Source organism: Chrysemys picta, chromosome 2 (assembly GCF_011386835.1).
Source record: "Chrysemys picta bellii isolate R12L10 chromosome 2, ASM1138683v2, whole genome shotgun sequence".
In the NCBI taxonomy this organism is placed as follows: Eukaryota; Metazoa; Chordata; order Testudines; family Emydidae; genus Chrysemys; species Chrysemys picta.
Window position 1 is genome coordinate 94,953,095 of NC_088792.1, and position 22,337 is coordinate 94,975,431.

Below are 22,337 nucleotides of genomic sequence, written 5' to 3' on the forward strand. Positions count from 1 at the left end.
AAGTAATGGGATGACATTAGAAAAAAATCAGAATCAAAATCAAGAAGATTTTGTTGATGGGGAGATCTATATTATTAGACCATGAAATATTCAAGGGAAATGGTGAAATTCCCATTATTTTGGACACGTGAACATAAACTAAACAAAACACTGCAAAATTACCTGCAGGAAATGTCTGTACTGCAGGAGAAAAACAAGACACAACCAAGTCTTTTCCAGCTCTTAATTTCTTAGCTGATGCATATCCTGTTGTAAGATGGTCCAGCTGGACAAAATATTAGTAAGTAGAATTGATGGACCAAATATTAGTAAGTAGAGGTGATGGGAAGGAGTGAAAGAACAACTTCCGCAAAAAAAAAAAAAATCTGTAGATAGGTTTAAAATCTTGTTTTGCAGGGTTTGGCATGGAACAATTTCCACAACTTTTGAAAAATGAGAAAGGCAAAGTTATGATTAAAGCTAAGATTTTTGTCACAGGTATTTTTAGTAAAAGTCATGGACAGGACATGGGCAATAAACAATAAATCATGGAGACCTGAGCCTTGCAGCATGGGGCAGGAGCTGAAGCCTCACCACGCGGGGCTGAAGTCATGGAGGTCATGTAAAATCATGGAAACCGTGATCTAATCATAGCCTACGTTATGATGTTTAACTTTTCCTTTTACCACTCTGTCTTTTTGAAAGTTGAGGAAATTTTAAAAAAGTTGAATGGGAAGAGGGGATTTTTAGTCTGTTAAATTCAGTTGCAAAAAAAGCAGAGGGGGCAAAAACAATATGAATTTTGAAAGTGTTTTGGTTTTTAAAAATAAACAAAATGAAAGGTTCAGTTTGAAACAAAATACAAACTTATTTAGTTATGAATAGGGCCGTGAAATACCTGTCACAGACTGTGAAATAAGCTCTTCCCCATGAAATCTGATTTCCCCCTTGCTCCTGCTCCTAGCTGTTGGGGAGGGAAAGGACTTGTCTTTCCCCCGCACGGCCGCTCTTGGTCTCGGGTGTGGGGTGAATGACCCACCTCGGAGTGCCTTCTCCTACTGCAGGAAGTTCCTGCAGCTGGAGGAGACTTGTGGAGTTGCGTCTGATTTCCCCATGCTCCTGGAAGCTCCCCAGCCAGGGGACTTCTAGCTATGATTCCCCATGCTGGGTTGGGGAGAATCAGGACTTGTCCTTCCCTTGCATGGCAGCTCTGGGGGGGAGGAGGAGAGCTCAGACCCACTTCCTGGTATCTTTTGGTTTGGGCCCCCATGGTTACAACACTGAAATTTGAGATGTAAACAGATGAAAATGTGAAATTGACCAATTAAAAAACCCTCTGGCCGTTAAATTGGTCAAAATTGACTGTGAATTTGGTAGGGCCATAGTTATGAAATTTCTCATTGGCCTTGGCTACACTTACCAGCTAGTTCGACGGCTGGAAATCGAAGTTCTGGGTTCGACTTATCGCGTCTAGTCTGGACGCGATAAGTCGAACCCGGAAGTGCTTGCCGTCGACTGCGGTACTCCAGCTCGGCGAGAGGAGTACCGCGGAGTCGACGGGGGAGCCTGCCTGCCGAGTGTGGACCAAGGTAAGTTCGAACTAAGGTACTTCGACTTCAGCTACGTTATTCACGTAGCTGAAGTTGCGTACCTTAGTTCGAATTAGGGGGGTAGTGTAGACCAAGCCATTGAGAAATCAATGTTGTTAATTACTTACCTATGGGAATTCTTCAGTGAAACCTCATTTTTGTCAGAAACATTTGGTTTTGCTTGGAAAATTGATCAGCTCTCTTAATAAGGGTAATTGAGATACTACCAGTGTAGTAGCTGAGAGATCCACAATATTTAATAGAAATAATTTCCAGATACATAAGGCATATAAGTGATTTTGATTTAATGCCTTAAATCTACTTTAGCATTAAAGAAGAAACTAACTGCATACCCTCAAATTTCCTCAGTACAAAATAAATTGCTACCTGGTGGCAGTTCAGAGGTTCACCTGGATTTGTTCTGTCTCAGTCAGTTAGAAGACCCTTCATTTAAAGTCTCGAGGTCCTTTTGTCTTTTGGATCATGTCCTATGTGGGTAATATTTTTCATCCTCAGGGGAAAAGCTCCATCTTCTGCTTGTCTTTAATACAAAACAACACCATCAACCTAGCACACCATCATTTCCTATTAAATGAGCCGATACTCTGTTTCTTGGTTGCAAGAGTAGGTGGTCCAGCTGCCCCAGATGTGCATTCCTAAGCAGCTCAACACCTCCACCCTCCCAAGTATTACCCAGACTTCCCAAACAGGTAAGTGGCTTTGGGAGAAAGAGAGGATAACAACATCTATATAACAGACATAATTTTGCATAAACAATCCAGCAAATTCTGTGTCTAGTTCCAGCGCACCCTGCACAATTTCACGTATATGACTACAACGATCTAAGAATTCTGGTATCAACATTTTGTAAACTGAGTAAATTTTGGGTAGCTTTCTGCCAGTTTATCAAGATGCGTTGTTTTTTTGTTTTTTTTATCATTGTCATTTTCCTCAATAAAGATAATAGCTGATTGTTTAAGACTTTAGTATAGTGTGTAATTCTTTTTAGATTAACTAGGTCAGAAACTCAACCTTTCCAGACTACTGTACCCCTTTCAGGCGTCTGATTTGTCTTGCATACCCCAAGTTTCACTTCATTTAAAAACTACTTGTATACGAAATCTGACATAAAAATACACAAGTGTCACAGCACCCTATTATTGAAAAATTGCTTAGTTTCTCATTTAATTATAGAATAAATCAATTGGACTATAAACATTGTACCTACATTTCAGTGTATAGTATATAGAGTGGTATAAACAAGTCATTGTCTGTATGAAATGTTAGTTTGTACAGTAACTCCTCGCTTAACGTTGCAGTTATGTTCCTGAAAAATGCGATTTTAAGTGAAATGATGTTAAGGGAATCCAATTTCCCCATAGGAATTAATGTAAATGGGGGGGTTAGGTTCCAGGGACATTTTTTTCACCAGACAAAAGAACACTCTCTCTCTCTGTTTTAAATAAACAATTTAATACTGGTACACAGCGATGATGATTGTGAAGCTTGGTTGAGGTGGTGAAGTCAGAGGGTGGGATATTTCCCAGGGAATGTCTTACTGCTAAACGATGAACTAGCAATTGTCTGAGCCCGCAAGGGTTAACACATTTTTGTTAATGTAGCCTCACACTCTACAAGGCAGCACGAATGGAGGGAGGGGAGACAGCATGGCAGACAGACACACACATCCTGTGTGTGAGAGAGATGCACATTGCCCCTTTAAGTACGCTGACCCCACTCTAAATACACTGCCTTTTTAAATAGATCAACAAATTGAGACAGCAGCTCCTGCCAGCAAGCTCCCTCCATCCTGAGCCCTGTCATGTCCCTCCCCCCCCACTCTTTGGAAATGGGGTAGGTGGGGTTCAGGAGCAGGGGGAGAGGGACACCCTGACATTAGCCCCCTCTTCTTCCACCCCATCCCCCCCCAGAGCAAGCAGGAGGTTCCAGAAAGTAGCTCCAAGGCAGAGGGCAGGAGCAGCACATGTCAGTAGGGGGAGGGACAGCTGAACTGCCGACAATTGATAGCCTGCTGGGCGGCTGCTGCACAGGGAACTTAGGGGAGCGGGGAGCTGATAGGGGGCTGCCAATCCACCCTGGTTCCAAGCCCCCAACAGCTAGCTCCAACAGGCTGCTTTTTCTGCAAGCAGTGGACAAAGCAGGCGACTGCCAAATGGTGTTATAAGGGAGCATTGCGCAACTTTAAATGAGCATGTTCCCTAATTGATCAGCAATGAAACAAGGTTAACCAGGATGACTTTAACTGAGGAGTTACTGTACTGACTTCTCTAGTGCTTTTTATGTAGTCTCTTGTACAACTAAGCAAATATCTAGATGAGTTGATGCTCCCCCTGGAAGATCTCTGCGTGCCCCCAGGGGTACATGTACACTGAACTAGGTCGTCTTTTGTTATATAGATGTGAGTGGCGTTTTACATTTGAAAACCATAGTGCTTCCTATTATTTATCATATTCTCCTTTAAGTTCAGGAGGCCAAAGTACTATCTGAATATTATCAATGGATGGTACATTCAATTTATTCACCATTGCAGTTTTATCACCAAAACCAACTGTACATCATCTAAATATAGCCTACTAACTCATTTTAGTTTTTGTATCTAATTTGTTTTTATATTGGCTGCCACATATCCAGTGATGTGGTCCCAAGGTTTAATGAGAAATTTACTCATGCACTTTCCCCCTTTATCTGCCATAAAACATAGCTAGGGATTTTCCTAAAATACTTAATTAACTTTAGAAAAAACAAATGAATATGCACATATACACATCCAAATCATTGTAATTTATTTTTGTAGGTTTTTTGGAGACTCAGTAATAAAAATGTGAAAAGTGATATTTGTATGTTTGTTAATATCACTTCTTATAGCACACTTAGTAGTTAGCTGGGAGACTGTGAAAAGTGATATGTGTACGTTTGTTAATATTACTTTTCTCAGCAAGCCCCAGGACGAATTAAGCCCTGGATGTGGGGTCAGGAGACGGTGGAGGGATGGATGTGGGGTGATGGGGGATTGGATGTGTGGCATGGAGGGGATGGCGGGGGTGCGTGGTGAGCCCTGATGTGTGGCCGGGAGCCAGAGCATGTGGCTAGAGCTGGGGGCTGGCATCTGCCGCTGCACAGCCAGAGCTTGGGGGCCAGGCCGGAGCATGCCGCTGCATGGCTGGAGCTGGGGGCCTGCACCCAGGGCTAGAGCTCACTGCTGCGTGGCCAGAGCCCAGAGCTAGGGGACAGAGTCCAGGGCCATGTTGCCAGAGTTGGGGGTCAGTGCCTGCTGCCACATGGCTGGAGCTGGCACTTGCTGCTGCGTCTCAGAGGTTGGCACCTGGGTCCAGCTCCTGTCACCAGGGGTTGGCACCCGCTGCCACGCGACTGGGGCCATATGGCTAGAGCCAAGGGTCATCCCCCGCCACTGCGTGGCCAGGGCCGGGGTTAGCAACCAGCACCTTGGAGCCTGGGAGTAGAGCTGGGGACCAGCGCCTCCTGCTGCACGGCCAAAGCTGGGGGCCGGAGTTCAAAGCCCCGCAGCTGGAAGCTGGAGCCACATGCCTGGACTCAGGAACCGGAGTCAGGGGTTGGCCCCATGGCCAATATCTTGAAGTCCAGCCACTGGAGCTCGCTGCCCAACCACCCCAGGGCTGAAGCCTGAGCCCTGTCGTGCCCTGACCCACCCCAGTGGGTAGAGCACTTACCTTGCTCCTGCAGTTTTGTGTCCCACCTGTCTCCAGAGGCGGTGCAGGGCGGCACAGCCAAGAGCAAAAAGGAGGAAGGGAGAGGGTCCAGTGCCTTGCCCCACTCCCTCCATCACCACCCAAGAGACTGTTGTGACTGCACAAAAAGCCACTGGTGGCCACATTTGAGAAACACTAGAATCTGTGTGCTTGTAGAGGGCTGAAGGATTGTAAGAGTCGTGTTTCGCCCCCTCCATTTAAACAAAAGCGTTCCCTTAACTAAGAGAATATCTCTGGGCAATCAAACTTATATTACAGCAAGTTTGATTTGGAAATGTGGGGTGGAGGGCGCGCGAGAGAGACAATGAGACAGTCTATTGCTACTGTACCACAGCATTAAACTTTTCTTGTTTGAAAAGAGGAAGGGGTTGGTTCTGAAAATCTTGTAGGCAGGTGTGATATTTTCCTCATTACATTTTTTTTAAGGTACTGGACATCTAGCGCAATTTTGGGCATTGAAAAGACAAAATTGGTCCTCTAGAATTTTTTGAGCCCCCATAGAGAAACATCTCTGGGGATATTGTCATCACAGGGAAGAGAGGCTGTATTTGGACAGAGGGTGAACTCTCATTAAAGTCATAGAAGTTACTCTAATCCTTCCTTCATTTTGGTGTGGAACTTTAACAAAGAGTCCCTGGGAGCCTCCTCAAGCACATTGTTCCTCCTACTAATTCTTTCTCAGATATTGTTTTCTGGTAGTACTCGGAAGTTTGAAGCTCTGACATGGAGTGCTGTAGAAAAACTCTCACATGCAGAGTTGTATGAGTGCTAAATATCTTACTGTATGTATACACCCTTTCTGTGCAGTGTTGTTACTTTTATATTTTTAGCATAAATCTAAATGTAATACTTAAATACCACTTCCTTCCTCTCCTAGAATAGTTACTATATTTTACTTTCACTTGGCTGAACTGCTGATATGTCCTTTTACCTCTTTTTTTCTCTAAAAATAATAGTTTTATTATTTGATGAAAAACGCTTGAACATATTTTCCTGGTTGTTTTTAATTTACTTTAATACTGTGTCCTTCTCTTTGTGTAAGAGACAGAATGGTAGAAGATTAGAGTCTTAGTATTATAAGAAGTTGTACTATAGGTCCCAACTTGAGGCATCATGTATGTACAGTGAATAGGATGAAAAATTGGCGGGGAGTGGTGTATTGGTATGGGAACAGGTATATAAAAATGTGATCTGGAGTTTCTTCTAAGCATGATTTATCTATTAATTGGCTTTTGTTTTTGTGATTATTTTCTTCAGTATTAGTTGTTGGTGGATTTTACCAGATATCATTTTTTTGAGCATAAGCAAAAGTTGATTTGTAGTCATTAGGCAGCAGTTGATGAGAACATTTTTCTTTATTTTAAGTGGGTTTTAGGAGGGTTTATGAAGTTCCAAGTTAGAGTTCGTATAACAGACCATTTAACAACTATGTATCTGACACTGAAAAACATATTGCAACCCTGACTCAACTAACTTTAATTAGTTCCATTATTTTTCATTTGACTGGGATTCTTGAATACAGTATTTGAGGATCTCAAGAGCATTGGATTTCCTCTTGGGAATTTTCAGTTGCACTAGTTTTATTTCTGCTTGGGTGGCTTTTAAGAAATGGTTTGTCATAGGGCTTTCAAAAGTCATGGATTCTGTTACTTCCAATTATTATTTTTTGGAACCTTGTTGACTTCTACAGTTTTAACTTCCCTGGGGTTGAAGTGTTGCAGTTTTCTTTGAATTGAGAGGGAGGGGAAAGTTTCACTACTTTACTCTGGGTGTGACTTAATAGAGAACAACCTGTACAAAAAAACCCCCGGGGGTTTTTGATTTATAAAAGAATATACTGAGTACAGTATACTCCCGTTTATCCAAAAAACTATTATCCAAACCTCCTCATTGTTCAAATCCTGTCGTTATCCACCAGCAGGAGATGCATGCCCTCTGCAGCGGGGACAAGGAAGGGGTTTGGATAATGTGACGGTTTGAATAACAGAGCAGAGATTTTTCACCTGCACCCAAGGCTAGGAGAAGCCCCTGGTTACAGGGGAGGCCACCCTGCTGCTGAATGGCTCCTGTGGCAGAACAGGGACCACAGGGAGCCCTCTGTGGCTGGGCTGTCACAGGAGTGAGCAGGGCCATGATAGTGGAATTGCTGAGGGCTCCCTTTGTTGCCACAGGGCTGGTAACACCTGATTCCTGCAGGCACAAGGTTGTGGAGGTGGTGTCACTGGCACTGCAACAACACAGGGAGTCCTCTGCAGCCCCGTGTCACAGGAACGGGGCAGAGCAGAGACCCCTGGCCAGCACTGCGAAGAGGAGGAGAAGTCCCCAGCCACAGAGGAGGCAACCCTGCTGCTGAATGGCTCCTGCCTTGTCGATTATCTGAGCTGCCCGATTATTTGAATAAAATCTGTGTCTCCCATGCTATTCAGATAGTTGGGAACATACTGTACTGCCTAAGTTGGCTACAAGCGTTTTATATCGAAAGTTTCATAATCTTCAGTTGCAGAAATTGTTTTGGAATAAATGTAACACATTTTTAATGAATGCTGTTGGAGAAAACTAATCTGATTTTCATATCTGCTGAAACATATGACCATCTTAGTCAGCTGTCTTTGAGGAAGCTTTCCAGAAAAAAGTATCTCATGCAACAGCAAGTGGTGGGGGGAAAAAAACCCCTGCAGCTGCTTGTATATGAAGAAATGTATCAGTTTGAGACACCAGAAAGCACTTAATATACAAATGCAGTGTAGTGGAACAGATTTAGGCATCTGTTGACCTTTATGTCACCATTAAGTTCTATGTATTATAACTTCACAGAGACACACACTGGTAATGTAACATGGTGTAAACTATGGGGCAAGATTTGACATATCAGCTCAGGAGAGCAGGATACCCAGTAGTAGAGATGTCAGTAGTTGTAATGAACCTTTGACTTATTCCTGTTTCTTTCGTGGCCAAGTCAGTCATACCCTGGCCAGTGATACGTGTGGGTGGCAGACACCCTTCTGTACTTAAGAAGTTGTGCTAAGTAGACCTCTGCTCTCTTACAACTTGTCTAAACAGAGAAGCCACACTGGGTTAACTAAAGGTGTGATGTTGCATCAGTTTAGCTAAACCAGTGGAACTTTGTGTACATTTGATTTAGCTAAACCGGTCTAATCTAACATCACATCTTTGGTTATACCAGTACTACTCTCTGTGTAGACCAAACCTCAGTCTGCAGACAGCAAGCCCCTAATTCCCTTTCCCCAAATTATCTGAAGCTTGACCTGGGCCTGAGTACTTTGACTTACTGCATAAAAGTTTTAGATACAGTGTGCTGATGTTTGAAAATCAAGTAATCATTCCATTAAGCAGTGATGAAAGTGATGGAAAGAGTAGGCCCAGCTAGAGAATCTACTTTTACTAATCACTTAAAGTGCTTTCTAAATTTGAAGTACCATGCAAGCATTAACTAATCAGTCTGCACAATGTCCATGGGAGGTGTTAACCACAGTTTTGCAGTTGGAGACAGCAAGACAAGCTGAAGTGACTTGCCCAGGGCCACCCAGTCAATCAGTAGCAAAGCTGATTAGAATTTGGAAACCTCCAACTCTAGACTACATTTCCTGAGATATGGCTCATATTGCTATGTATTTAAATATTCTGTCTCAAAAAGGGATTTATAGGTGAGCTTAGAAAACATGTTAAAAGCATTTTTTCAGCACACAGATGCAAAAGACACTCAACTGTTCGATTTACAAAAAACAGTTCAGGTCTGATTAGATGAAGTTTGCTTAGTAGCAGTCAGTTTGCTATGACTAACATTTTGGATTTGTTCTTTCTAAAGACATCTCCTATATGGATCAACCTGCTAGTGATGGTGAAGCTGGGAAAAGGCTACTGTAACCACAGCCAGGATGAATCGGCTGCCAGATGATGCAGAAAATGCTCAGAGCAGCAGTCGGGGCTCCTGTCCTTCCTTGCAGGATGTCCATTCCATCAACCCAGCGCAGCTGATGGCAAGGATTGAGTCCTATGAAGGAAGAGAGAAGAAAGGCATATCAGATGTCAGAAGGACTTTCTGTTTGTTTGTTACCTTTGACCTTTTATTCGTAACCTTGCTGTGGATAATAGAGCTAAATGTGAGTCTTGTTTTTCAAACTTTTTTTAGATTTGTTTTCTTCCTTCAGGGGTTGGTGGGCTCAGAAATGGCTAATTGCCACCATTCCACTCCAACTCAAAGTTTGTACTATCACCCCAGTTTGACATGTTACATTTTAACAAATGTCTTGCCATCTAACAGTCAGTGAAAACAGATACCCATTTAGCTTAGCAGTGGCAACTCTGTTTTAATCGCTGCGGTTTACACTTCATTATTATCCATTTGTATTGTTATATCTTTTCTGGCAACACTTGTGTCTTAATTCTAATTATTAACCATGTCAAACTAGAACAAGGAAAGTGCAGAGTACTTAACAGAGAGCAAAGCATCAAAAAGATTCACGCTTCCATGAATTTGGATATTGTGTGAATTTCAATCTAACAAGGGTTTAGCTCAGGGGTCGGCAACATTTGGCACGCAGCTCGCCAGGGCAAGCACCCTAGCGGGCTGGGCCAGTTTATTTACCTGCTGACGCGGCAGGTTCGGACAATCGTGGCCCCCACTGGCCGCGGTTCGCCGTCCCGGGCCAATGGGGGCGGCGAGAAGCGGCGCGGGCGAGCGATGTGCTGGCCGTGGCTTCTCGCTGCCCCCATTGGCCCGGGACGGCGAACCACAGCCAGGGGGGCCGCGATCGTCCGAACCTGCCGCGTCAGCAGGTAAATAAACTGTCCCGGCCTGCCAGGGTGCTTGCCCTGGCAAGCCGCGTGCCGAACGTTGCCGACCCCTGGTTTAGCTTGTTACCGCGTGACACATTGAAAATAATATTTTCCTGCATTGCTCATCTCTCCTGAGAGAGATTCCTCAGGGGTGCTATCGGCCAAAGTTGTTTTGGTTTTTCAAATAAAATATTTTCCTTGTGCCAAGTTTGTTCTAAGATTAATTTTTTAAATATATTAATTTTGCTCTTGCTGAGGTCTTCTCCCTTAACTACTTTGATTAATAATCTGGAATGTATCCTCAGAAATGTCAAAGTGGCTGTTTGTTGTGGGTAAGCACTGAGATTACTCAATTCAAACAGCTGTTTCTAGGTCCTGAATTTGAAATCATACGAAGAGGTATGTAATAATGTAAAGATCCCATATTTTCAGTATTTACAAGTGAAACATTTTATTGTGAAACTGGGATATGAGGTGACTCTATTTGGACCTTTAACCACATTTTTGAGGAGTTTGACCCAGGAGCAAGCTGAAACAAAAGATTTAATTTCTTAGAGATACACTATTTTGATTGTAAAAGATGTCAATATGGAAACAACCCAGATGAAAAGATTGATCTAGATGAGTGGATCTTTGTGGGAAAGGGGATATCCAATTTTCAATTTTTATAGCTTATGAATATTTTTTAATAAATTACTGTATAAATGGCATTTACCCAGTTAAGATCCATCATATTTTTGCAACTAAGGAGGTGCTCTGTTGGAGGTGTTGCAGAGAAAGGAGAACATACTTGCACATGTGGTGGTTGTGTCCCAAATTAGATTGTTTTGGGAGGAAGTTATTAAAGAGATTCATTTTATGATTAAATGCTGGCTTCCTAGAGATCCCATGTCCTGCTTACTTAATGCTCCAGTAAAAGATCTACATTTTAAACAGAATGTCAAATTATTTTGTTTAATTGTTAGCTGCTAATCTTTGTACTGCACATAATTGGAAACATGTGATCCTTCCTCCTATGGAATTGTGGTATAGTAAAATGTGGACTATCCTTGTAATGGATAAGTTTGCGCACCAAGTGCATTCACAAGAGAAGCACCAAAAGGCGGATAGATATTTAGAAATTTTGTTGCCCTTTCTAGAGTATTCAGCGTTGGAGGGCTTCCCAGCCAGCAAGGCAGAATCTCTAGCCAGGTTCTTTGATTATTCACCTGATCCTGAATAAGTGATGTATGATATAGTATGGTAATGTTTTATTGTAATTCTTCCTCTAGTAAAAAAGTAAAAAACCCGTCAACCCTCCAACATCACAAGATCAAAAGACAGAGTGGTTTTTAAAAAAGTTTTAAAATATCATGATTTTTAAGCTAGTCTCATGACTTGGGGGGGTGTCCAACTCTTGATTTTTAAACACTGGGTGTTGGTGCAATTGATATAGAGTCTGCTATGTTCTGGCTTCCTCACTGGTGGATAACTAGTGAGGTTTGGAGACGATGCCAGCCTTTTCATAAACCAGAAAATGTTTCTTGGACATGACTGCCACTTTTGGACCCAGACTGGTTAGCATCGCCAATTGTTGTTGAACACTTGGTAGTTTAATATAAGTAGCAGCAAAAGTCAGAGCGGATTGCTTGGTAGGAGTGCTGGGAGGGAGGAGGAAGAGGAAGTGTTTTTTTTTTTTTTTTTTTTTTTGGTGTGCTTATTTGCAAATGTTTTTCGCCTGACCGTATTAACATGTTCCCTTCCTGAGGCTGAAGTGCTTACACATCAGGATATTTTTAAACTTTTGGTGCTATGATTATGTCAAGTGATAAAATGGCATATTAGCTATCTCTTGGTTTTTTTACTGTTTCTCTCCCCCAGTTCTGTTTTCAAAGGCTTTTGTTCAGGCTGGGTAGCATTCCCCAAGTTTTTTATATTATAAACATAGCATCTTTATTAATTATCATAAAGGTGCATAGATGCAAGAGGACAGTGTGCAGAAGGAAGGATTTTTGGCAAGTTGTCTCTGAGAATTGGAAGAGCATTTTAGAGCTCAAATTGAGAGAAGGGGATGAAAGTGTTTGGGGTTGTATTGGCTTGTGTGAGGGATAGGAGGGGAAGGGTGTTGATGACATAGTATTGGGAGGCGTCCAGTCTCCCTCTGTTCCCTGCCCTTTAGCCTCCTTTGTCTATAATATCTGTGCACTCTCCCTACTTTAGTTCTGGTCCTGTGCATATGTGAGGAGTTTAACAGTGCACTCTTCCTGTCAGACAGCCACCACCTCTGTGATTTCAGATTGTGCTACTTTAGAAATTAAGCAGTTAACATAATTGTCTTTCATGTGGACTTTTCTTTGGCTTTGCAACAACATACTGTTACACTTGAATGGTTCAGGTGAGAATCCAAACGTTCTGTTCCAGCTGTCAAACATCCAAAGTCTCATGAGTCTGGATTGGCAGGCATGTTGTCTTGCCTGGCAAAAGGAGCCTTGTTCTCCAAGCCCATCAGGAGGTCAGACCAGATGATCATACTGGGCCGTTTTGGCCTTAAAACATATAACTCTCTGGAATGCAGACTTCAGGTTTTCCAAATCTTGGATTTAGAACCCACTCTGAATTGTTCATGTTTACCCATACTGATTTTTTTACACTATGAACAGTGTAATAATGGTAGCCATGTAACTTGTTCATCTCTGATACATGAGTTAGCTGTTACTGTGCAAGTCTCATTAAATTCAATATTTGTATTCTATAAGTAATAGTAATCTATTTTCACGAGGTTGTGTTGTATTGGATTTGGGTTCTTAATTTTTTTCATCCCCACCTTCCAGAAAAAGGTGTTTGTTTTTGTTGCAAATCTAAAAAAAAAACCCAGAAAGATTGAGATAAGAGGTGCTTGTGTTGCATATACATCAACATTGTAGCTACATGGGTTTTTTTTCATTGTACTACATCCCAATTTAATTCCAGTAGTGATCATGTGATCAGTCTTATTGTCTGAATAGAGTTGTTTTTCTCTTTCCCATCAGAATGCATGCTTTTAATATCTTTGTTGAGACATGGCCAAAATAAATCCTCATTAGTTTTATATTTTAAATTCTGTAGGGATGTATGTTTAATCTTAGAAATAAAACGACCTGTCAAACTGCTATATATCTTGCAGGCAGTGTTCCCCTTGTTTCTTCCTCCGAGCATACGCATTTTCAATGTATGTTCTGAAACAGCTAAAGTATTTGAGTAGAGTAACTGTAAAAGACTGGAAAAATGTGTTTGAAAACCCTGCTCTGTTGCCAGGTGGTGACTCTGTTTGAGAAGTCTTTTGCAAGTTATTCGTATTTACCAGACAAATATAAGGTATGTAAGAGTGGCTCTCTAGAGAGAAGAGGACCTAGAGTTGGGTCTGAAATTCCTGGGGAAGGAATGCTGGGGGAAATCAAGCCTAGAGAGAAGGCCTGGACTGGATTTTGAATGTCGTGTACTAAGAAGTGTGTGAGGAAGCCAAATGCTTGTAGCTTGCAACAGGCGAATTAACAATTCATTGAACTAAAAATACTGTGCCAATCTGGGAAAGATAAATGGTGCAGGCATTTTGTCCTCCCGACGGGCTGTGATTTTTTTAAAATTTAAGATGATCAACTATTTGTTTGAAAAGCAGTTGTTGCTTTTGCTGCCATGAATATTAAAGCAGCAAACATTTCAGTTTCATTATAAATTATTTTTTGTCTCTATTTCCATAGTATAGTGCACAGGGAGAGGACTATGGAGACCTGGGTTAGTTTCCTGAATTCCCCAGCTTTAAAATGATGCTTTATCCACCATTATAAAAAGCTTTGAGTTTGGTAGGTAAAAAGCACGACAGAAATGCAAAAAGTAGACTCATTGGACCCAAGTGCTAGTGAAAGGGACTCCTGCGCTTCACTTTTTCTAGTATGATGTGAATGCTTTTACAGAGTCAACTTAAAATCTTTAAATTCTGAGGTGCTGTCAACAGAAAAGCTAAATCCTAAATAAGTATATTAAAATATTGATATATTTTAAACTGAAAAACCAAGCCATTCCCTACATACAGATAGGGAAACAGGTAGACCTCAAGTGACCTGCCCAAGAAGTTAATAATTAATACTTGATCTCATTTTAACAGATAAACTCCTCTAAGATTTTTTTTAAAATGAGGTAAATTTTTAGAAATTAACTAACTTTTAAGGGGGACATAAATGGAGATGGCTTAGAGCTGCTTTCTGTAGCTCCATCATGATCATCAGAAAACAGGGGAAGTCAGGGGAGCTAACCCCTGTTTTTGAGAAAATGCAAGACGCTATCTGCTGAAACAGTCATTTAGTACTGGTGTTTGTGATAGTGCTTCCCTGTGTGGAGTCAGGAAGTAGTGCAAATTGATGAAGATTTGCTGTTACTGCACTGCAGTGGGGGAGCACTATTGTGTCCTGGTAGTAGACAACAGATAGCACTACAGTAAAGGAGAAAGAGGAAGAGAATTTTTTTTCCCAAGTTATTCTGTCCTGATGCTCTTTGTGAGAGAATTTAAAATAGTGGTTTTTTACATGAGAAAGTTCTTTGGACAAGTCAACTTATGATTGGCAGGGGAATGTTGAGTGAGGTGATGATAAAAGGAGGCTTAACAAAGGGAAAGAAAAAAAGGACAATGAAATAGCAGCAGGCCATTAAAGAGTAGTAGAGAAAATAATCTGAACACAAGGTCTTAATGAAAAAAGATACATCTTGAGAGTAGGAAGATGGAAAGAGAACTTGTTGTCCCAACGCAGATATAGCTGGTAATTTTTTATTGGTCTCTTGTTTTACGTTGATAGAGTGAAATAACTTATTCTGATTGTTAGACATGTAAGGAATTTTGGTTTCCTGCCCATGAAAAGGTGGCAAAATACATAGGTCTGACTACGTCTTCCACCAACAATTTCTTCACTGTTATCTCAGGTTGAGAATTGGGAAGGTAGCCTCAGTAGGCCATACAGTCATTAAAAATAGTAATAATCTTAGACCCATTAGACTTTTGGAAAATGCTAAATGCATTTTGATGGAAAAAAGAACATTTGTAACAATGCCACTCCCCTAATGATGTTTCTAGAATAGTAACGTTTCTGGCCTCTATGTTTACTGTCTAGGAGTCAGGCAGAGAAATGCTTTGAAACCGTTACTTGTACAGTTGAAAATGGCAAGTGTTTTGATTTCAGTAATTTCCCATTTTCTGAAGCTATAAATGATACGACTCATTTGTTCTTTTATAGGTAAATGGGGGCATTGAGACTACTTTAGAGAAGGAAGTCCTGCAGTATGACTACCATTCTTCATATTTTGATATATTTGTAAGTATTTTGTTTTAGAATGTCTTTAAAACATGCTTAATGCAAGAACTGGAATTTTTTTTATCCAGAGAGGCCTTATCTTTTATTATCCCATAGTTTGAGTCCTGTGCCAGGGTTAGATTTTCTTGTAATTTAAAAGAGAGGGAAAATGTATTCTAAATCACATCTCTCTTTAAATTAGGGTGTATAATCTTATGTTTGGGCAATATTCCAGAAATAGATCCAGCAGTAGTGAGGGAAGAATTGATCACAGGACAATAGCTGACATCTATATATGTCAGGTTTTGTTGCAGGTTTATGTATTTCAACTAAAATAGATTATTTTTTTAAATTTTTATTTAAAATCTATGTTTAGATTCTATTTTAAATATGGATGACTGTAGGCATAATGACCCATTTGCTTCCCTCTACACACAGGCACTAGGAACAACAAGGAGCAGGGAGCAGCACCTCCACTGCTCATTCACTCTCCATATGGGTTGACAGAAGCCCTCCACTCTTTTTTTTTTTTTTTTTGAGACTGCAGCTTTGTGGCAGTGTCAAAGGGGACAAAGTCAGGGAGCAGCATTCTCCACGGCATGAACCATGCTGATATTCACATGCAAACAAATGCTTTTTCTTGTTGTTGGATCAGCAGGATTTGTAGGCTGTGCCCTCTTTCTTTTCCATAACGCTCATTCCTCTTAGGTAATATTAGGCCTTGTCTACCCTAGAGAGAACAATTGTTGACACAGCATTTGTTACATACCAGTTGTTCCACCACTGATGGATGCTTCGAAACTACTCATCTGGAATTAGTGTAAAATGTTGCTCGCATTTCCACATTGGTGCTGCCTTGTACCACTTTGGATGAGATGGCTGTTATGCTCCAGCAGCCAAGAGTTGTCCCACCATGCCATCTTCAGCAGTGCCCCCACAGTATCTCCCATCTCATAAAGCTAAAAAAAGCTATCTTTTTGTTCATTTTGATAATCCTGCAAATAAATCCAGCCTATAGTTAAAGCTGCTTATGTAGAAAAACATATAACTTGGAATGGAAAACTCTTGATAGGAGACATTAGAGACATTGAAATCCATAAATGATTTAGAGCTTACAATTAAAACTACTTTTGCCTCTAGCACAAATGTAATTAATCTTATTCAACTTTATACTTAAAGCTAGATTAGACTCAGTTGTTCTTCCAGAGCTATTCTCAGCTTTGATATTTTAATTGCCAAAGGAAAGACAATTCTCTTAAATTTAAGTGTTTTCCTGTTTCAAGTTTTGTGAACTTTTTTTGTAAACTCGTTTGAACAGATGATGCTTTACAGGTAGCCTGGTCTCAAGTAGGGCCCTACCAATTTCACGGCCATGAAAAACGTGTCTCAGACTGTGAAATAAGCCCTTTTCCGTAAAATCTGATCTCCCCTGTGATGCTGGGAGTGCCCCAGCCCGGGGCTCCTAGCTGCGAGTCCTGGCCGGGGAGGGACAGGATTTGCCCTTCCCATGCACAGCCACTCTCGGGGGGAGATCAGAGCCACCTCTGGGTGCCTCCCCCTGCTACAGGAAGCTCTGGGGCTGGACAGCAGCCCCAGAGGTTCTTGAGCCTGAGGAGGCTTGTGGAGGTGGGTCTGAACTCCCCCTTGGTGCTGGGAGCACCCCAGCCAGGGGCTCCTAGCTGCTAGTCTTAGCCGGGCTAGAGATGGATAGGACTTTCTCCTCACCTGCACGACTGCTCTCAGGGGAGATCAGACCCGTGTCCAGGTACCTTTTGGGTTGGGACCCCCACAGTTTCAACACCAGGAAATTTCAGATGTAAACATCTGAAAATGTGAAATTGACCAATTAAAAACCTTCTGGCCAGGAAATTGATTAAAATGGATGATGAATTTGATAGGGTCCTAGTCTCAAGGAATGAGCACAGGAATGGAAGATTGGGAACTCTAATTCAGAATTCTAATCACACCTGTGCCAGTGACTTACTCTTTGGCCTTGGGCAGGTTCCGTAAGCGCTCTGTGTCAAATTCTTCCATTGTAAAATGTGGATAACTGTGTGTCTGGAAAAATTATTTACATAGATCTTTGAAAATGTCAAATGCTCAAGACTAATTTTTGGACAGAGAAAACAAGTAAAACACATATGAAAAATTGCAGGCATTCTCTAAAGGGAAACAAATAACGATGACTAGTTATATGAATAGTTGTAAAACCTTTATTTCAATAAACATTTTAAATTCTTCATTTACAGAAATCATTGTATAAATATGTTCTTCCCCATCCCATAATTTGTAAGGTTAAATATTTAAAATATACTGACACAGTAACCCATTAGGTATTTGGCAGATTAACTATCTGAAAAGCTTAAATGTTCAGGTCCTGAACTGTACAGAAGTGTACCAGGTACGTATGCAGATTTAATGTACTTCAGCTGGGTGTCACACTGGTGCATGCTTGGAGGCTCTCATCTTGCAAATATTTATGCATATGCTTAATTTTAGTCTAATTGACAGCAGTGTTTTATAACTGTGAAGCCAAAATGTTGAGTTTATATCTTAATAAGCAAATCCATTTTCAAAGCTTTCCTAATAACCAGATTCCTTTCTTTGTGGTGTCCTGTTCATTTACATTACAAGCAGTTGGTATTTTCAGTCAGCTGAGTATCTTGCTGTTTTTTATACATTTGGAATTAACCAACAATTTTTTTCTTTTCTCTACAGCTACTGGCAGTCTTTCGATTCAACGTGTTAATACTTGCATATGCAATGTGCAGACTGCGCCATTGGTGGGCAATAGCTGTGAGTAGTAGCCAAGCACAACAGAGTTAACTTGAAATGGGTCAAACTTTGACAAATTTTAGATGGCTCCAAATATTAGTATGTTGAGAAGCATCTATATATAATAAAATAAATGTAAGAATGTGCAACAGGTACTGAACAAATGAGTCCTGGTCTTGAAAATTTTTCTGGTTGTTATTTGGTATACAAATAGTATATGGTAGTGACTCCTGAAGACCCATTTCCGTTCTTTGAAGAATTCCAACTACCAATTCCTTTTTTAAGTGAAAATGGGAGGAGGTAGATAGACCCTTTTTTCCCCCCTTACACTTTCTTATAATGCTCTATGCTGTGGTTAGCACATGTTGCTGTATTTGCCATGCCACTTCACAACCTCTTGTTCCATCTGACTTGGTTTCTTTAGACCAGAGTTTGAAAAATCCAGTTAACCATTGGAAACTAGGCAGCTTTATTCAGGGAAGGTTGTGGGAACGGAAAACGCCATATTGATACCAAAGTTAGTGTGCAGATATTCAATTACATGCTGCCGCCTCAAACTCTTGAGTTCATGTGTTGTACTCACTTCCACTTTCCTGAGATTTTAGGCATGTGTCACTGTGCTCATCTTGTTCTATACTCCGGTTCAAAGTGCTGCCCATAGGCCCCTGTAAAATGGGAAATTCTTAATGAATTTTACTCCAATACTCAAAAAATCCTTAACACAGCTATTTCTGTAACTGATATGAAGAGGAGAGGGAATTTAACACATTTAATGGCTCTGACTCATACTTCCATCCATATGGTGGTTTACAGTGAATACTGCAGGCTGTAATATAATAAAGCACCTAGTGCTGGCTTATTATACACCTCTACCCCAATATAACACGACCCGATATAACCTGAATTCGGATATAATGTGGTAAAGCAGCTCTCCGGGGGGGCAGGGCTGTGTACTCTGGCGGATCAAAGCAAGTTTGATATAATCCGGTTTCACCTATAATGCGGTAAGATTTTTTTGGCTTCCGAGAACAGCGTTATATCGGAGTAGAGGTGTATTGTGGATCCAAGAGAGCAATTTTTTCTATGTTGTCTTGCTATGTTTGTTTCATGGGCTGTGTTTGCATTTCTATGTAGAACGTTTTCAAAAGGGGCAATATACAATATGTCTTCCACTAGACTGGCTCTGAGCCTGAGTCTCTTGATTCAGTAAAAGTACATTGTCATCTTGCCACAGGTGTACATCTAATAGAAATTGCTGCTGAATGTGAGGGGACTAGTGATTTTTTTATTCTAAAATGTGTTCATCTCAAAATCCCCTTGCCTATAATTTTGACTTGTAGATTGCATCTTCCATCTTTACACAAGGGGCTGTGAGATAGCAAGCCAAACCCATCACAAGTGGTAAGCATTAGAGGAGATACAAAAACAGATTGGGAGTTTTTCTGGAAGAAGTGAATCTCATTTTAAATCTCCTTTGTTCTCATCAGAAGAGAACCACATGGTTTGCTGCAAATTGGTATTACTTGGAGAGATGTTGGACCATTGTGCATTAGCAGAGCTATGTAGTGAAGGATGCATAGTATCTGTTCACAGTATGTATAGGTCAAGTGAATACCATTAGCCCCTTGCTTTCATGATCACAAATTTCATTCACAAATTTATTTTTAGTCTCTCCTATTGCACTTAGCAATTCCCCCCCCACCCAAACCTCCCCAAAAAGACTTCATTATTTATGCCACTTGAAGTATTTTTCTAGGTTGTTTACCCAAATATAGTAGCTATATAGAATCATAGAATATCAGGGTTGGAAGGGACCTCAGGAGGTCATCTAATCCACGCCCCTGCTCAAGCAGGACTAATCCCCAACTAAATCATCCCAGCCAGGGCTTTGTCAAGCCTGACTTTAAAAACTTCTAAGGAAGAAGATTCCTCCACCTCCCTAGGTAACCCATTCCAGTGCTTCACCACCCTCCTAGTGAAAAAGTTTTTCCTAATATCCAACCTAAACCTCCCCCACTGCAACTTAAGACAATTACTCCTTGTTCTGTCATCTGGTACCACTGAGGACAGTCTAGATCCATCCTCTTTGGAACCCCCTTTCAGGTAGTTGAAAGCAGCTATCAAATCCCCCCTCATTCTTCTCTTCTGCAGACTAAACAATCCCAGTTCCCTCAGCCTCTCCTCATAAGTCATGTGCTCCAGCCCCCTAATCATTTTTGTTGCCCTCCGCTGGACTCTTTCCAATTTTTCCACATCCTTCGTGTAGTGTGGGGCCCAAAACTGGACACAGTACTCCAGATGAGGCCTCACCAACGTAGAATAGAGGGGAATGATTACGTCCCTGGATCTGCTGGCAATGCCCCTACTTATACAGCCCAAAATGCTGTTAACCTTGTTGGGCACATTGTTGACTCATATCCAGTTTCTCGTTCACTGTAACCCCTAGGTCCTTTTCTGCAGAACTGCTGCCTAGCCATTCGGTCCCTAGTCTGTAGCAGTGCATGGGATTCTTCCATCCTAAGTGCAGAACTTTGCACTTGTCCTTGTTGAACCTCATCAGATTTCTTTTGGCCCAATCCTCTAATTTGTCTAGGTTCCTCTGTAGCCTATCCCTACCCTCCAGCATATCTACCGCTCCTCCCAGTTTAGTGTCATGAGTGTATATGAGTGTTTGATTCTTTAAAATGGCTTGCAAAATGAATAGCAGGGTAGGTGAGTTGGTATTTGGAGTAATAGCTGTGTTTATTTTTTTCTGAAGTAGGTATAATATCTTTAAATGGGTGGTGATTTACACAAACTATCAATATGTAGTTAAATTACAATTTATAATAACTCAGTATCTGCACAGTTTCTAAGTTACCATCTCTGCTGTGTCGAAATAGATGAGTATCCCGGTGTTTTGAGGCATCCAAATTAAAATGGTTACACCCCTGGACAATCTAATTTGAGTTGAAGTTTCAACATCTTGTCACCTCAATCTTACTAATCTGACCTTGTTAATTGTTGGGTAAATTTTAATGCGATTGCTGGACTTTGGTTGTAATGCCTTAGTGATTAATAAATTACTGTATTGTGCTGAGAAAGTAAATCCACAATTTATAAGTGCAGTTTTAACTATTTTTAACACTGTCTTTTGCAGTTTACAACAGCAGTGACCAGTGCCTTTTTATTAGCAAAAGTAATTCTCTCAAAGGTACATATTCAGATCAAATTTTAATTTATTTATTTAAAATCATGGTTTTCTATGAGGAAAAATGTGGTGTTTTGTTTTTTCAAGTTGTTTTCCCAGGGTGCTTTTGGCTATGTGCTGCCCATTATATCCTTCATACTTGCCTGGATAGAGACCTGGTTCCTGGATTTTAAAGTGTTACCACAAGAAGCAGAAGAAGAAAACAGTAAGTTTACTTCTTATAGTCACCTGTTATTGCAGTCCACCTCATACTTTTTTTCTGCCTTTTAAGATAGAGTATTTTCCCCCATCACACTCAGAAACTGCTAGTGTATCTGATTTTTGAGACAAAGATTCTAGCGGTGTATCTGATTCTTGAGACAAAGTGGGGGAGGTAATATCTTTTATTAGTCCAATAAAGGATGTTACCTCAACCAGCTTGTCTCTAATATCCTGGGGCCAATACGGCTGCAGTAACACTGAATGTCTTATCCTTATCTTTTCTCCCATCGTAAAATTTCTATACAGAAGGAAGTGTGTTTTGTCTTATCTAGTTCAGGAATGCCAAAATTACACTTCATGGGAGGGCCACATTGGCAACTTGTCATGAACCCACCAGCATGTCTTATTTTCATATATCTTTACGTCTTTTAATAAAAAACATTGCATGTAGCTGGGGCAAGTAAAATTTTTGGCTGGGTGAGCGGAGTGGGGTGAGGAGCTTAGTTGCTGGCTCCTTCTCTTGAAGGGAGTAAAAGAGTTCACAACAGACCAGATGCCACTAGTTGTTTTTGAAAAAGGATGGGGAAAGGAGAGAATAGTGCTCCTGGAGCTACTGTCATAGTATGGGACCAACACATTCTATAAACTGCTGCTCCTTCAAGAAGAGGCAAGTGAGGGGCAGAGGAGGAGCTTGGAGCGTCAAGACTTCCTACAGATTTATGGAGCAAAGGTAGAGGGATTCACAATTGATTTTATTTTA

The 22,337-nt window shown here is 41.0% G+C and overlaps 1 protein-coding gene across 5 annotated transcripts in view; it reads left to right on the forward strand.

The window, feature by feature from the left end:
* The window catches only part of STARD3NL (STARD3 N-terminal like), a 41,970-nt gene that overhangs the window by 8,807 nt on the left and 10,826 nt on the right, over positions 1–22,337 (forward strand). For 3 of the 5 annotated variants that reach the window (XM_005287350.5, XM_005287352.5, XM_042844773.2), the window contains 5 exons: positions 9,144–9,438; positions 15,355–15,432; positions 18,130–18,207; positions 21,326–21,379; positions 21,464–21,581. In XM_005287350.5, the coding sequence (XP_005287407.1) occupies positions 9,214–9,438; positions 15,355–15,432; positions 18,130–18,207; positions 21,326–21,379; positions 21,464–21,581 (553 nt within the window). In that variant the 5' untranslated portion in view covers positions 9,144–9,213. Of the gene's footprint in view, positions 1–2,196; positions 2,279–9,143; positions 9,439–15,354; positions 15,433–18,129; positions 18,208–21,325; positions 21,380–21,463; positions 21,582–22,337 lie in introns of all 5 variants that reach the window. The other 2 variants (XM_042844774.2, XM_042844775.2) reach the window with 2 other exon arrangements.